We start from the raw sequence: 18,261 nt of genomic DNA, 5'->3' as shown, positions 1-18,261 counted from the left end.
TCAATACTTGGCAGTGGTTTCTTTTTTCCCCTAATGTTACATGACTGTACTGCATGCTATATTTACAAAAGCAGTACTAATTCCCCTGAGCTGATTTGGCCTAGTGGTGCATTGCTCTGACTGGAAAACACAGGGTCCTGGGTTCGAGACTTGCCAGTGCTGGTTATTTTGTTGCTGGGCAGAACACTGTCTGAATCAGAGTGATTAAAGCAGTTTTAAGCAGTTTTAAATGGGCTTGCATGGTTTTGTATGATACGACGCAATGCCAAGCAGCACTTATCTTTGCTTAGTATCATTTATCCACACTTAAACCCATGCTATTTCCAAAAAAAAGAAAAGAAAAAAGGTGTGATAGGAAAATGGTGAAATGGGGGCAAGCAGGGGGAAAATATTGTGAAAGGCAGCTAGGGATGTGCAGAACAGGTGTAGGAAAGGACCATAGCTCTCCATTTTTTGTGGAGCAACAGCTGTGCATGATGTGGACAATTTGGAATTTTGAGCCTCACACCCCACAGGAAGGGGTGTGGGTGACCTAAATTTGTTGATTAATTTATGGGGAAAGTGATTAGTGTTAGTGTACGTGGGTGCGAAATACAGAGCTATATATTTTTATAATGTGAGAGTGGGATGTTGGGGAAGGGTTGTAGGTATATTTGGGGAGATAAGTTGGGTAGGAGAGGTTGCCTTTGCAGACAAACAAGACAGAGAACAGGGGTGGTGTATGACACATGAGGGGGGATAAACACCTTGGACAGGGAGGGTGGTTGGGAATCAGAAAACCAAGTGCCACCAGATGGAAACAGTGGGAATGAGGTTCCCACCCATGGGTAGTCACCACTGCCCCTTCATGGCCCCGAAGGTGGCTGTGCTGGGGGCTGGGCACTGGGGCCAGCCTGCCCCTCGAGGTGCACCAGTCTGCCCTCTATCCAGCACAGGCACTCATCCAAATCACACTGGATAACCCTGCGCACCATACCTCAGAACTGGTGTCGGGTGACCGGGTCCCATCCGTGCCTGCACCCAGTGGTGTTGAGGTTTGTCAAAGTTATGGGTTAGTCATGAACAAAGCATCTCAATGTTAGTTATAACAGCATGCATGTGTGTTCCAATTAACCCAGAACAATATAATTGAATAGAATTGCATAGCAAACAGAACATATGCATAAATGGAATAACAGTCATTAATGTACATCATGCCAGTAACAGTTACAGCAGCAGGCCAACAACAGTGGAATTTCAACAAGGTATGCTGGTATGCAACCATTGAAATTTATGAACAATAATACAACACAAGTCCCATCATTAGGTTTTGAGAACAACATACCCATATTATATGAATGATAATTAGTGATGCAGATAAGGAGTGGGGGGAGAGAAAAACATTCCATTAACAACTGTATAGGCGATTATTTTTCACAACAGTACTGCTCAATACTCTACAGGTCTGCCCTAATTTTACATCTACCTGTGCCCTATACCTTCTGTAGCACATACATACCTGTTAAGCTGTTGACCTGGAATGGTATGGGCCAAGCTGCGAGAACTATAGGTACACAACTACAGGGGACTCATACCTGTCAGGGTTACATATATGACTAACAAGGTGCACCCTGCACTGATGTTGTGAGTGTGCTACTGGCAGACTGCAGCTGGATTTATATCTGTATCCAAGATTATTGGCAACAGTGATCACTACCTGAGACAGAATGACACTTGAGAGAAATGTATCGGGAAGAGTGCATGGTATATATTCCTATCCTGCTGTCATCTGTAGGCATGGGGTTGGACTATCAGCACACATTCACAGACACCACAGGCATACACTAGTCTGTACACAGTTTCTTAGTATACCCTTCATACAGCTAATACAAACATTTCTTTACCTGTAAGCTCTGTGGAGAAAATATCTGTTAACACTACATGACTGCTTCTACAAATAGTCAGGCCTACTTGTCTGTTACTATAAATACATCTTAGTGCCAGTCCCTGAATTCAAACACTGGTCTGTGTGTGCAAAAATGAACACCATATCTATTTCTTATCACACTGAGCTTCTGGACCACTGCTGTCAGCTGCTTGACTGATTTGTGCCTAAAAGTCACTTGGTTACAAAGTCTTTCCTGGTAAAATCAGTAGAGTATCACAGAAGACCGCAGTGACAGTTGAACATACATGCATGTGATTCATGCATGACAGAGATAGTAGGTGAACTGTGTATTAATACTTGGAATGCAGGTGTAAACATTTAACCCCTAGTGGATGTGGATATGTGTGATCTGTACAGCCCATATTAGGGTGCTGGTTTGCATACCCAACCCATATATATATATATATATATATATATATATATATAGATAGATATTTGCACATTGTATACTTGTAGTCTCCACCTATTACAGTCTCATACTTGCCTGCATCAGTGTACCTACATTCAGGAATACATATAGCTGAAATGGAAAGGTTAACACAAGACAATGCTGCAGGGAACACACTATAATACATTACACATTACTATTCAAGGTCCAGATCTTAGTGCAGAACATATATCAAATTGCATTGTATCTTGTTTTACAGTTCCACGTCTACACTTTAGCATAACAGTTCTTTATTAGCCAAATGTCACTCAGTTCATGGTGTCTTGGCCATATTTGCTGTGGAGCATCTGTACAATTGTATTTCTTCAACAACAGACCAGAATAAACACAACGGTTTCTGGAAATAATTTTATTGAGGGTGGCATGACACAGTGGTTTATTACATTCAAAATTCTGGCTTCAGTTGTTCTGCATATTCTGTAAATGATGAATGAATATCATGTATTACCTTCACAGTTTCAATCAGGGTGTACTTTATTACAAAATCCTTAGTATTAATACAGTATATACTTATGTCATTCCTGCACAGTATTACTACAGTATTAGCTTTCTTTCATCAATAGTAGCTTGCTTGCTTGATGCCTTCATCTGTATTGCACAATACCTGGCATTACTCACTTATATCAATGTGGGTCTAAGAATACATTTATTGCAATACACACAGAACACACTTTACCTACTGGCAGTAAACAACGTACTCTTTCGTGTTTATTGTACTATATTTTGCAAGATATATCTGTACCACACTGTCGGCACATCCTCGCTAGGTGTCTGGCATGGGCTTCTAAGTTGCAAGTCCTCTCTTCTGCAGCTGTAGGGGGAAAACACACTATTATGTGTACCTGTCTATCACATATTCCTGCTATAATTTGGTAAAACAATGATTTGTATACTTACAAATTGCTGGGGCATTCCCGTCCTGAGCATCTTGGATACATTGGGCCAAAAGTGCACACTTCCTCCACTTCAGGTCATTATAATGATGATGCACCTGCTCACCAGTGCAGGGGATTCCAGTGGCATTGGTGAAGTTACGTGCCAGATGGCCCCAGGCCTCGGACTTGTATTCAAAGCCCTGATAATAGCCCTGCAGCAGTCTGGCATCACGGTGTTGAACAAGGAGCCCAGCCATGACCCAGGACTCCAACATGCCCCAGCACTGTGCCTGAAAATGCACTCCCTCTTCAGGTCCTGCCATAGTTCCTGCACGGGTCAAACTCCAACAGGTTCTGGCTGTATTCCCACCCATGCAGCTTAAGGGTATTTTCCTGCCCTTTGCCACCATTGGACCATTTTTAAAAATTCTAAGCACAGCTCAGCAGTGCACAAACCTGCTAAGCTTAGTTGAGCAGTGCTTAAAGTGGCAAATGCTTAGCAGTATTTAGCAGTGCACAAATATGCTTAGGTCAGCTTGGGACTGCTTAGCAGTGCTCAAACTAGCTAAGTGGAGCTAAGCATTGCTAAGTATTGCACAGACAGCTCCTGTTTAAGCATTGCTTAGCTTGGCGTAGAAGTGCTTAGCGAGATTTAGCTAAGGACAAACAAGAGTGCTACATGATAGCATAAATATATATTGACATTACTCATTATTGATACTTTATTATTCTGTGTTTGTTGTTGTTGTTTGTCTTTCAGCTTTTCCTGGTTAGGGGTCGCCACAGTGGAACTCCGGTCCCCTTATGATTGGCAGTAGATTTTCACATACGCCGAGGTGCCAGCTTGACTTCCAACCTTCAACGAAGGCACTCCCATTTACGCATGTCTTTTGAACGCCCACCCAACAGTGGGGAGGACATGCAGACTCCACACAGAAGGCACTCCCTGTACTCCAGCTGAGAATCGAACGGAAGAACCTCTTGCTGTGAGGCAACAATGCTACCGCTGCACCACCGTGGATGTTATTATTTTACTTTAATTACAATACTTGGTGTGTGACTGGACTGTATTGGACACTTGTGTTGAACTGGAGCTTTTCACCTCATATCTCCACTGACACCCGGATCCTGGACCAGCTGTGCTAACCTGGTTGAAAAATATTAATAACTAGGCAATAAGAAAAAATAGAAATAGAAATGCTTTCCAATGTAAAAGCTGAATGGTCTGTCTTGGTATTCGAACCGTGCACCTACTCCATACAAAGCTGTGACTGTAACCATTCAACTAACTCAGCTGTGAAGACTTCAGCTATGCATTTGTATTTAGCTTTTTGCTACATTTAAGCACTGCTGAGCAGCAAGTCATGCCATGCAAACACTCTCAGCTTATGCTTAAACTTAAAAAAAAAAGAAAAAAAAAACAAAAAAAACAAAAGAATAAACATAAAAGGTAAAATTATATTTGAACATTTAATTTCTGTACTGTACGGCACTCTAACAGTACAGGGGGTGTGTTACCACCATTGTAACACACCCCCTGTGTGACATAAATAAAAAAAAATTTGTAAGTGTCCGAGGACACTTTCTTTAATCGTTAAGTGGCGTACTGCACTTTGTCAGTGCAGGGTGCGTGTTACAGACACTGTAACACACCCCTTGTGTGAAATACATAAATAAATATATAAATAAGTGTCCAAGGACACTTTCTTACTTTCTTTCATGTTTTAGTGCCGTACAGCACTTTCACAGTGCAGGGGGGGGGGGTGTTACACATCTGTGAGCACTGTAACACACCCCCTAGCACTAATTCAGTAAGAGCGTACATGGCTCACCCTCAGTAGTGCACCTTCATCAATATGTAAGGCGTTCTGCTGAGGGGAAGCTGCGGACATGGCTAACATACACTCCGTGTAGGAATTACACTATTCCTACATGCAGTTTATTAAATCCGGGGGTTAATCTATCTGATTCCCTTAGTCCATTCAGACTGGGACTCAAATGCTGCTTCTTGGCCAGCTGGAAAAAGTCACCTAGAAAATGCAAGCTGCACATGATTATAAAACAGCTGCCACTCATTCCAGGAACATTTAAATTCTTATACACTAGCGTGTTCTTAAGTGATACATACTGGAATAAACTAGTAAATGTTACTCATCTGGCCTAAGATAAACATATGCAGCAAACTCCTTCTCAGACATAAGACCTACTCCTTTCTAGATTTATGGCTTATGTTGTACTTGAAAAGTACGTCATGTTGTAAAGCAAAGGACGTTATGTTATAAAGCCAAGGATTTCAATTCATATTGCATTATTCTTACTTTTTCTCTACATGGAGTTGTCAATTCCTGTGCATTTTAGAATGTATTTAATGGAAACAATTCATTATTTAGGATTGCTTATCTTATAAGATAAAGTTGGATCACACATGATGCCTTGACCGCAAATGTCATTAACAAAATTACAGCTGAGATATTTATTATACTACAATCCTACAGATAATTAAGACTGAGCAGTCAGAATAATGTGGTCTACTTGATATTACCGCTGGTATCCTCTGATAAGGAAGAAACTCAGAAGGCAGGCTGTTTACCAGAATAGGTATGTTTACGGACTTCAAAGATAGCAAAGCATTACAGGGCAGAAGGTACAGTATATTACACATGTTTACAACTGTGGTGTATCACTTTGCTAAAAAGGCGACACTAAAAAACTTTATAGGGTTAGCAATGACTGCATAAATAACATTTCAGCAAGTCTTGATACTGCTAAACAAATTCACTGAAATATTATTTGTAGACTCATCAGCAAAGCTGAAAGAAGGCTTCTTTTCCAGGGGATAACTCCAGTGTATCTCCATGGGGGAAAAAACCTGTACCTTCCTCAGCTTATAAATCCCAACTTCACAATTACACAAAAGTGGAGGAAATGGCAACGTCCAGGTTCACTGAAAGCTATTTTAGTGAACTTGTTTCACAGAATAGGGACTCACAGAAATACCTTCAGAAACTGTCACTTTCCTGCTTTTTACAGCTGTATATCTGCATCCTGATATGTACAGTAAAATAAAATACTGCTGTCACATATAAGGTGCATTTTCCTTGCTTGCAGTTATATTAAGGTGCTGGAATCCTGGGTGAAGATCATTCTGCTGAATGGTCACTCCAGTTGGGGTTAGTCTAGGAAGTCCTGCAGTTCATGATCTTAGGGCAGTAGACTGGACATATCTACATTATGGTATTTCAATGGAGCAACAGCTCAGAAGCTGTGCCTTACGAGATGAGCCAAAGCTGATCAGGAAGGGGAGTTTAGAATAGTATATATGGTGACAGTGATGGGATTCAAATGTTATTATGCTCAGTAGGCCAATACTTAAAGGGAACAGCTGAATACATGCCTATTGACACCATTCACTGCAGAACTCATATACCTCTATGAAGTCCTTAGGCCAAACTGACCTCTTACCTGCTAAATATCTGCAAATAGCAGCTAAAGTTATTGCTTACCCTATCTCGATCCTAATAAATAGAACCATAACAGAAGGTACCATCCCATCCATCTGGAAAGTCTCCCATATAATCTCCCTACATAAAGGTGGCAACTCAACAGAACTTTCTAACTTTCGTCCAATTGTCTTACTCTCTCCCATAGCTAAAATCATGAATAATGCATCCACCGTCAGCTGTTACACCACCTTCTCCAAAATAGCCTATTAGCTAGCTCTCAGCATGGCTTTAGACCTTTCCATAGTACCACTACTGCCCTCCTATCATTTTCTGACCACATTAACAAAAACTGTAACAATAACACCCTGTCCACTGTAATCTTTATTGATCTCGCAAAAGCATTCGACATGGTTAACCATCAGCTACTGTTGAATATTCTTAAGTTCCTCTCACTTGATACTCAAGCAGTACAGTGGTTCAAGTCCTACTTAGATAACAGGCAACAAGCAGTGCTTTGGGATAACAGTCTATCCTCCCACCTTCCTGTCACCCTTGGTGTACTCCAAGGTTATAGTTTGGGCTCTCTTCTATTCACCATCTTTATAAACGATCTAACTATAAGTATCCCCCAAGCTACATGCATACAATATGCAGATGACGCCACATTAATATCCTCAACTACAGGTCCATCTGAACTGCAGTCCCTCACCCAAAATGTCTTTGAGCTAGTAGAAGAATGTTTTTTACAGTGTTGTCTCTTTACTCCTACACAAAAGTCCACCCCAATTGACTTCATTATCAAATCTAAAAATGGCACAGTTATATCTCCTGACACTACCACCAAACTCTTAGGAGTAACTATTGACCACAACCTTAACTATGATACTCATACCAACACTACAATAAAATCAGTTAACCGAAAACTAGGCTCCCTCTATAAAATTAAACCCTTCCTTACTCCCATAGTTAGAACTACTATTGGCCACACCCACCTTATCTCAATTCTCTTATGCCTCTCCTATATACACGAATCTATCTAAAAGCAACCTCAACAAGATGGCAATCTCCTACAATAACATTGCCAAATTTGCTACCGGCTCCCCTTTCAGAACCCACCACTGCCATAATCTGAAACAACTGGGTTGGCTGGAAATGCATAATCAAATTCTATTCCACCAACTGATTATTACCCATAAAACCCTTTATCATCCAGGTAACACACCAATTCTCATGAGTCTAATCAGCCCATATAAAAATCTTACAAACCTACACTCAGCAAATAACTACTTGTATCTAGGCAAAAACCCAACAATAAAGCAGGATATTCCCTTTTCTCTAACACTGTGGGAAAAAGCTGGAACCTACTTCCTAGTGAACTCACATCTCTTTCTTCAACTGCACTATTCAAAAAGAAACTCAAACCTTACAACCCACTGGCTATGTCATTGTACTAACCCTGACTAAGATCTCTCTTCCTGTTATCCTAGATTATAGCACCAATTTACTACTCACTTTATAGCCACTTTAAGACCACTACCTTCTAAGTTGGACTTATTGTACCCAGGAAAGACTGTATGGACATGTCACTGCCTTATAGATGAGTTACTGTCCTTAACTAATTCTCCCAATCTTGTTTATAACTATTCTGTTCTCCTGTGCCATATTTATAACTTTGATTTGGGGAATCTCCCACATCCTTCTGAATACCCTTTTCTTCTACTATTGTTTGGCTAAGAATTTTCTATTTTGTTTTACTTTTATCTATCATGAATGCTAAGTTACTATGTAATATCTGAATAAACCAAAAAAGACGAAGAATCAGGAACCAATTCTTGTGAAGAACCAGGAATTTATTTGTTGAATCACTCGAACCACAAAGTTAAAACCAAGCACAGATAATCCACTATGTAATACCTGTTTTGTCTGACAAGTGATCTGTAACTGAAGTTGTAATGTTCTGTTTGTTCTTGTCTTTTATGTGGAGCTTTTCTCCCTGGGCCTCTACTGAAAATAGACATATATCCAGTTAGACTAGCCCGGTCAACAAATATAAAATAAAATAAATAAATTATGAGATCACTAATTATGCATTGTCAGTTTCTATGTATTCATTATTTGGCTTGTACTTATGTACTTATATAAATTATGCCTGTACTTACTAGAAATGACTTTATTGAATGAAAAATAAAAACAAGATATCACCTTTCATTTCTGATTGCTCACTTTGAAAGCTCTAACTACACATACCACTGCCTCTCTGCCAAAAGAGAATAAATGTTTTGCATTTTAGTGATAATATTCTGTCATAGCTGTTGTTGCTGCAAGGTCAGAAGTTGTGCCAAAACTAATGTATTTCCAGACATAGTGTTTAACTGACCTATTTTATTAGGTTATCTGAACTTTGAGGTTAGGACACACAAAAACAGAAAATGAGGGTAAATGAAAGTAAATGAAGATTAATAGTTTGCCTACAGACATAGGGTTCCTGTCTGTGCCATTGGTGACCAGGGTTATTTTAGCATCTTGGGCACCAAACTGCCAGCCAGACAGAAAAAGCTCAACAACTATTGTCAATCTCCCCTTCACTCACCTATGCTGGTATGAGGATGTGGGGTAAGGAGGTGTCCTGGATGAATGCTTCACTTTATATGCTTAAGAGTGTGAGAAAACACTCATACTCCAGGGTGGTTAAAGCTGGCAGCAAAATTAAATAAATAAATAAACATTATTCAAAGTTAGATGTTGTCTGTAGTCCCCTATAGACTTTGAGCCCACTGCATGGAAAAATTAATTTCTCCTAAGGAGGAGGGACCCACCCGATGAAAGGCTGCATCAAGCAGATGAGCGCCAACTGGATGCAATCACTAGGCATCAGATGTGCTGAGCAGAAAGCATGAAGGTCAGTAAGTGAGAAAAACACAAAATGGCTGCTGCATTTTATGTGTCAACAAGACCATGAAAGCTGTTCATCGCAAACACACATCCTTTCAGGAACTGCAAACCTTGGAAGTTGCCAAAGAGTAGCAGTGTAACCTGAATGTTTCACCCTTAGTCAAAGTTCACAGTTGCTACAGACTTTTTTCCTGACCCTTGTTGAAGCCAGTGATTTTTCATCTTTAAGGTTAGGTAATACAAGGGGATGTCCACTGTTCACAGTATTTACAGCATATTCTAACTCCTGTACAAACTTCCATATTTTCACAATTAGCCACTGATCTTTTCTTTCACCTCCCTCTTTATATCCACAGCAATTTATGTTGCATTATGCTTTTCCTACTGGATGAGAGTGCTTGGTGATATTTTTGTAGTAAGGAAATGTGTAAAACAAAATAATATCACAGGTCTTCTACAGCAATGTCCCAAAGTACCAGTGTCTTTGTGTTGCACTTACTGCCCTAGATGAGAATATCTTTCCTCCATGAAGACCCAGTGTAGTTTATCATTAGTAACCCAGAACAAACTGCTCAAAGATATAGGAAAAATAAAACACAAGGATAATTGGAATATTACCTATCATGATGTCTCTGCATGTTCCTTCATGTTGTATTTGCTCTGCAAATACGTTACACTGATGAAAATCATAATAGCAAGTAAAAAAATAGACAATAACAAATCCAATAAAGAAATGTCATAAAGATTGACAACCATACCTCTCAACCATCCAGATTTTTGCCTTATATTTTTGATCTGTTCCTCATAAAATTTATGATTTTCTGGAAAATCACTAAGGATTGAAATGACTATATAAATTTGAGTTTCAGAAAATGCATTCTAATACAAATCCTGTTATTCCAAGAACTTTCTAAGTTTATAAGGGTGATATTTAAATTCTGTCCCTATTTTGGGGCCTTTGTTCCACCATTATTTTAAGCTTTGTCCAAATTTATTGCACTAAGAGGGTGAAAGGGATGTTGTTGACAAGACTTGATGAGTTTTGTCTTTAACTCACACGTGAAGTAGTTACAACAGTGTTTCACATATTTTTATTTAAGCAAAATATCAAATCTATGACTTTTCTGTTTATAATTTATATTTCAATTTCCTCATCTATGAAGATACACAATACAGACTTAGCTCATCTATAATATAACATGCTCGCTCTTCCATCTACTACTTTGTTAAATTGTAAATGGCAAAATAATGTTCAGTGCAATAGTTAGCAGAAAGCTATAATCTGTTGAAGGAACTGCAGATTACAGTACTTCTGCTTTAACACGGGATACGACTATCCCTGGTGGAATATCTTGTTAGATCTTATCCTGACATCTGTGATAGGACTATTGAAAAGAACAATAATGGACAAAAAATAGTGAGAAGGCACACTGATTCTGTTACAGTATCTAAACTTTAAATTCCCTAGCAATTACTCAGGACACTAGTGTTCCTTCAGAGTTCACACACAGGAACATTTGACAGAACCAGTGGATAGTGGTTACTTAACCTATACAGCCGGTCCTACAGTGTGGCTGTTCTCTGTGCAGCAGATCCTCCTCCTCTTTAAATTGTGCCACCATCTTCTTATTCCTTTCTGCTGTTTCTTTACAGTGATTCCTTGCAGTTTAAAATGTCATGATTTAGTCAGTGAAATAATTTGTTCTCATCTTCATTTAGAACCGGGTGTTCTCCGTTATTTCAATCATGCTGTGACCTAACGCCATACTGTAACTTATATTATCTTATGAGCCAACATATGCCACCCCAACTCTCATCTCTTCCTTCCTTCAGGCTACTCATGTTCAGGGACACCAGCTTTCCCTTATAATGCAATTCATTTATATCACCCTCCGTTAATCTCCCAGGGGAAAGTCTCATAAAAGCATTCAAATTCAGCCATGACTAGTGATCTGTGCATAATTAAAAGCTTTAAGGCCTCCCAGAGTCAAACATTTTCCACATTTTGCTTGGTCACCTCCCTACTGCACAAGGTTGTATGATTCTACAGAGGTGGTAAATGATTCTCCCATATCTTTTGTATCCTGCAAAATATTATGTGCTACCCTCTTTGCCCATCCAGGAGGTAGGCATTCATGTTAATTTGTCACCAGAGTACATGACCATTGACATCTTGATGCTGAGCCCCAGTCGTTAGCATTCAGACCAGGCAACATACCTTTTCTGATCTAGTGAAGTCTTGTGCCTAACTTACCCCAATGTTAAGCAGAACTAGTCTTATCAACAGCAATTCTTTTATTATTATCTTATTCCTTTGTTAAAAGGTTATCCCACTGGATACAAATGTCCCTTTTCTAGGTGAACCGGGAGCTGTTTGGTTAAGTAACTTGCTCAGAGTTACAGCAGTAGGCAAATGGAGGTGGAAGGAATTAGACCCCGTATCCCTGACTAAAGGAAGCAGCTTATTACTATTACTACAAATGCATTCGATTAATTTTTCCCATAGATGTGAATCACAGTAGATTCCTTAAATCTGTTTGATTTTCTAAATGTTGCTCTTACTCTTAATTTTAATGCTACATGGATTATTCTTTTTGGTTCCTTAGTGCCTTGTCTTTCACTAGCTCTTATTCTCTTCTGCTAATACCTATCGCTTTTCATTTCCGACAGCCTTTTAAAGTCTGCCATTTTCTTTTCCCCAGCTTAGGCTGCTTGCCATATTTTGTGATATAAGTCAGACCTCAGTGCTCTAATGTTATCATGTCACCCACAGATCTCTTACTTCAGCTGACTCATTATCACAGAATTACAGTGACTGAAAAGGAGTACACACTGGTTCTCAAATTATGTGATTTCAGATCTAATGAAAATTAATATACTGTTTCTGTAATTCTAAGGGGGGTATAATGGTTAAGGTCTTTACCTCACAAATACAAGGTACAGGGTTTGATTATAACACATGATTCTCTGATTCTCGGATAGCCTTGTAATACTCTGCAGACTGGTAGCCAAGTGTTTGTCTACTAATCTAGGAATCTATAAGTAAACACAGGAGGAGGAAAACAAAAAGCAATGCCAATTAACAAAGGAAGCATAAAAGTTAATAAAAAAGCAATGGTCCAAAGACTGAAGAAAACCTCTTTATGTCATAAAGGGAAATAAAATATGCGGTAAATACATAGGAGAGACAAGAACGACAAATTAAGGGACAAAAATCTTAAAAATAAATACTGGTTATACAGAAAAGTATGATGAGGAATGAACTACAAAATAAATATTACTTCTTCCTATGATTTATAAAAAAGAAAGGACAGCTTTGTTATTGCCAGTCAGTAGAAGTGCCAAGGAGAAGGGACTGATACTAGCCCTTTCATGGAAGAAAAAAAATATCATGAAATAATTTCAAAGACTAAAATTGGACAAGGTGATGGTGCCTGGTGAATTGTTTTTTTTTTTTTTTTTGTTAATGTTCAACACTGCTAACTAATTTATTTAGCTTATGTCTGAACATAACAACACTATCAAAAATAATTATTTTTTTTAGTTTTATTTAAAGGATAAAAACTATTAAATGTCCTCCATGGAAAATGTGATTTATGTTTTTTTATTCAGTTAGGGCTTCAACCAGTTTGTTTTGCTTGGTTGTAGTCTTGACAGAATTCTACTTGACTATTTATAGTATCATAGGATCATAGGAGGTCACTAGGCTAATGACCCTGGGGCCCTTACAAGCCTAACCAAGAGTTTATCCCCAAAAATAAACCTCAATCAGAACCTGTCGCCTCTGTCAATGAAAGACATAGGTGGAACCCCTGGGGCAAATTTGTGGTTTCCCATCCATTCATCAAGGTTGCACTTGAAGAGGATCAGTGAGGTACTCTGTTTGACGTGTCTGGGCAGTCTATTCCAGAGATGGGGCAGCCTCTGGGAGACAAATCTATCTGTCCAGCAGGTTTTGTTAATGTCACATATTAGATTCAGGCCTTCTGAGCAGGTAATGTGTGAGGAGTTAGACTTACAGATATGAGCACCTCTTGTAGAGCAGAGTCCAAGATTGCCTTGTAGGTGAAACACAGATCATCCCTGAGCAATCTATACGATACCAAGTAGAGTGATAGTGATTTGAGCCTGTCTGCATAGCACAGGTGTTGGAGGTCATGGATTCTCTTTGTGAGGTATTTCAGTGGCCTTTCCAGTTGGTACAGATGTTTGGAGAGGTACATCCCAAACAGGTCATTATGCTCAATTATTGGTCTAATGAGGAAGGAGTATAGAGAGGTAATAGCCTCCTTTTTTCTGGATGCAATTCCTTTACTTATGAGATAAACTAAGTAAAAGGGTTTTCTGACCACTGCCGCTACACGATGGTTGAATGTGAGGTTGTTATCAACCTGAGTGCCTAGGTCTGTCACCACAGATTGTGTGTTTAGGGGATTGATGTTGATGTGGTAATCACTATGGGCCATGTTTTTGCCAAATGGTATGATGATACATTTTTTGCATTTAGCTTGAGGCCATGACTTTGGCACCAGCCATTAGTTGCTGTGAGACCCTCTAACAGTATGTTAACATCATTTGGGAAGTCAATGACAGCACCCAACTTACAGTCATCACCAAACCTAGTCAGCCACATGCCTTTTGTCTTTGCCTGCAACTTTGAGAAATAGATGCCAAACAGTAGGGGTCCCAGAACAGAACCCTGGGGATCTCCACTAGTGACAGGTCTGCTATCAGAGGCGGAGGTGCCTATTTTGACTTTGAGGGTCCTATCAGTGAGCCAGTTGGTGAGCCACCTGATGAAATAGGGATTTACACCAAGTTGTGTTAGCTTTTCAATGATGCCTGAGTGGGGGACTGTGTCAAAGGCCTTGGCCAAGTCAAGGTAAGCTGTATGTACTGACTTTCCCTCAACTGGGGTTTGGTGACAGTCTCAAAGAAGTCAACCAGGATCAACAGGCAAGATCTGCCCTTGACAAATCTGAACTGGGTGAGGTCAAGTGCTTGGAGATTGCCTATGCCCTTGTTTATGAGATCCATAATAATATGCTCCATGGCTTTACAGATCAGACTAGTTTCCAGGGTCAGTAGTGGCACCACCTTTGTGCAAGGGGATGACAATCGTGGTTTGTAACTCTGCTTGAATGAAGCCAGTACTTAGACTATGGTTGAATAGGGTGCACAATGGAAAAACTAGTTCTTGCTGGAGATGGTGCATAACACATCCTAGGACACTATCAGGTCCCATGGAAGCTGTGTTCTTTGCCTTAGATAGGGCCTGTAACATTTGATCTACGGAGATGTGAGCTGTGGGACAAGTATCAGGGATGTCAAAAGAGCCTTTGGGGGGACGGGGGGGGTGAAGTTTGTACTGAACCTATCTAATAGCAGGTTGGCTAAGTCAACAGGATCAGTGCAAGTGATACTGTTAAGTACTAATTCTGAACAAACCTGGGCTTTGCCATGGAGGTTCCTGATGTAACTGAAGAAGACTTTATGGTTTCCCTTTGTTATGGAGGATAGTTTTGAGTCATAATCGGCCTTGAGGGTTTTCACTAGTCATCTAATTTGCTTGTTGAGGCTAAGGAGGGAGTTTTACCAATTTGGAATTTGTTCCCGTTTACCCTTGGACAACAGTTTATTCCTTTTGTTGTAAAGTCTGTTGATAGAGGATGTCCACCAAACAGGTTTGTGTTTCCTTGAGGAGCAGAATTGATTAATAACAGAATTGAACTGAAATGTATCCAGCAGGTAAGAACACTGAGAACATGGTCAGATTATGTGATCCAAAAATTCATTATCTGAATCAGAACCTATGTTTCTAGCCTCTTTTCCCAAAGCTTTAGGACAACTACCTAAGGATATTTCTATTCCACCTTAAAAGTAAGTCATATATACTTGGTCATGAAGGAATGTTGTAACTGTTATTACACAGTATGACTGCATTTATGTAAATTTGCAGGCTCTTCTGCAATTCATTAGCAATGCAGCTACAGTAACATTGTAAGGGCCAGATATTGCAGATGTGTAGTCTTTCTTTTCAAAATGTAAATTTTATTTGATGCAACCATTAATTCAAGCTTTTTGCAGAGACTCTGAGACATTTTTACTGTTTATATTTATGTTTATATTTACAGTTTCATTCACATTTATTTTCAAATTCATTCCAGGTTATATTATAGCAAGGAGATTTGCATTAGGTGTCTCTTTTACTTGATCTAAAAGTGTCAAGAAAATAATGAGAAAACTGAAGAAAAAATTTTAACATGCAATACTTTGTCTGTTCCAGTAACATGAAGATGTATGACTTGACTCAGTCAACTCCAACAAATTTTCCGTCTCCTGATGACTATGAATACAATTCATCTGATTCTGATGGGGATATTGATTATGAGTTAGAAGATGACACAGTGTTTGACAGATCTATGGACATTACATTGGTGTTTGCCTATAGCATCACATTTCTTCTGGGACTTTTTGGAAACAGTGTTGTCATTTTTATTACTGGATGCAGAGTGAAAAAGACGATGAAGTCCCTCTGGTTCCTGAATCTGGCTATTACCAATCTCATATTTATATTATTCCTCCCACTCAAAATTACAGAAATGGGTTTATATCATCACTGGCCTTTTGGGAAGGTTTTATGTAAATTAGACAATATGGTTACAGTTCTGAACATGTTTGCCAGTGCATTTTTCTTGGCAGTTATAACCTTAGATTATTTGCTCACTGAAGTTTGGTCTACTTTGTCACAAAAGTACAGGACTGTTAAGAGAGCCTCAGTTATTGTTTTAATGATATGGGTGCTGACAATTATCCTAAGTGCACCAAGTTTTGTATTCATCGATATACTCCCGCATAATAATTCAAAAGATGTCTGTATTGACGACTATCTAATTGGTGAGATAGACACTGATGAAGATTATCAGAAGTCCTTAAGTCATATGAGAGAGTTGGTATTGACCATAACTCAGTTCTTATTTGGTTACCTTATTCCATTTGTCATAATCATTGCTTGCTGTGTGATCACAGAAGTGAAGAGTCAATCATGCAGGTTTATTAAAACAAACAAACCTTTCAAGATCATTGCAGCTTTGAACATAGCCTTCTTCATTTGCTGGATTCCATACCACGTTTTTATCTTTTTGCAACTGGCAAGCACAGATTTTGATGACTTAAACACAACTACCAAGAAAGTTGTGAGAGTTGGTAATACTCTAGCCTTCAGCCTTGCCTTCTTCTATAGCTGCATCAATCCCATTTTGTATTTTTGTATGGGTGAGGACTTCAGAGAATAAATAATGTCTTCCAATGCAGATTGCCTGTGGGAATGGACAATCAAAGATTAACTTTCAAGATCAATGATAACGACTACACAATACATTGAAAATCTGACCCAGAAATCATTGTAGTTTAGTAGCACTTCATGTATGCAGACACTGAAGTACATACCAAAGGAAGGGTATCCACTATCTCAGTCAATGCAACATTTTAAACATTCGTTAAAATTGTGTAGTCATTAGCACTAAATAAATGCCAAGTTCATTCTGGAGCAAGGAGAAGGCAGACCCATTAAGTTACAGTACCTGCAGTATTCCTAACATGCCTTCACTTTAGACTTCATGTTATAAGATTGAAGGAGACCTCCACTGATATAAAATGTATATTCTTATTACAGTTTGTATTTTCCTTGCTTCATGTGTATTTGATCGGTACTGGTACATTTTTGCACAATGAACTTTGCTTGATAATCCAAATATGGGTGATGAATGGTAGGAAAAGCTTAAAGTGTACTACCCTTGTTATGAAGAGCAAAAAAAATGTTTCCTTCTAAATGAGTCATAACAAGTTTGCAGGAATAATCCCAGTAATGTTTGCTCTGTGGAACTTGAAGGGTTGGTATCACATTTAACTGTTTGTTTTGTGGGGTACATGCACATGTATGGTAGCACATGTGGGGATACACATGTATGCTAAAAGAAATGAATGATTGCTGTGAACATATGTGGGAGTACATGTGTATGTTAACTACAAGAAATTAATTGCTAGATGAATGCTGGTGTAAGTGGGAGTACATATTTATGTTAACTACAAGAAATATATGATGAATGTGAGTGCATGAGAGGGTGCATGTGTATGTTAACTACAGAAAATAAGTGATGACTCTAAATGTAAGTGAAGGTGTGTGTAAATGTTAACTACAGAAACTAAAATGAACAATGAATGCGAGAGTATAGGAAAGGAATGATGCATGTGATTCTATATAGGGGATATCTGTACTATAATTACAAAAATTAAATGAATGAATGATGAATGGAATAAATATAGGGCTACCTATGCATGTTAACTACAAGAAAATACTGATGGCTGTGAGTGGATGTGGGGGTGCACATGTATGTTATATGTGGGGTACATGTGTATGTTAATGAAGGCAATGAATAATGACTGTGAGTGAATGTAGGAGTGCACGTGTACATTATGCATGGGAAAAGAAACGAACAATAAATACAAGTATATATAGGAGTACAAACATGCATTACCTACAGGAAATGAATGATGTGTGTAAGGGTATGCAGAGAGTACACGTTTATAATCTTCTTCCAGCTTTTCCCAGTTAGGGGTCACCATAGTGGATCATCTGTCTGCTCATGATTGGCAGTGAAGTTTTACAGTGTCAAG

General features: G+C 39.0%; 1 protein-coding gene across 1 annotated transcript in view; it reads left to right on the top strand.

Moving 5' to 3' along the window:
* The window catches only part of LOC122793171 (chemokine-like receptor 1), a 126,980-nt gene extending 109,721 nt beyond the window's left edge, over positions 1–17,259 (top strand). The window contains exon 2 of the mRNA XM_044060992.1: positions 15,872–17,259. Within this exon, the coding sequence (XP_043916927.1) occupies positions 15,872–16,880 (1,009 nt within the window). The 3' untranslated portion in view covers positions 16,881–17,259. The remainder of the gene's footprint in view (positions 1–15,871) is intronic.
* Positions 17,260–18,261: the final 1,002 nt, after the last annotated feature.

The sequence above is a fragment of the Protopterus annectens genome, chromosome 2.part0 (assembly GCF_019279795.1).
Source record: "Protopterus annectens isolate FY-2018-M chromosome 2.part0, PAN1.0, whole genome shotgun sequence".
Taxonomy (NCBI): Eukaryota; Metazoa; Chordata; order Ceratodontiformes; family Protopteridae; genus Protopterus; species Protopterus annectens.
Note: the sequence above shows the minus strand (reverse complement) of the source record. Positions and strands in the feature narration are given on the sequence as shown.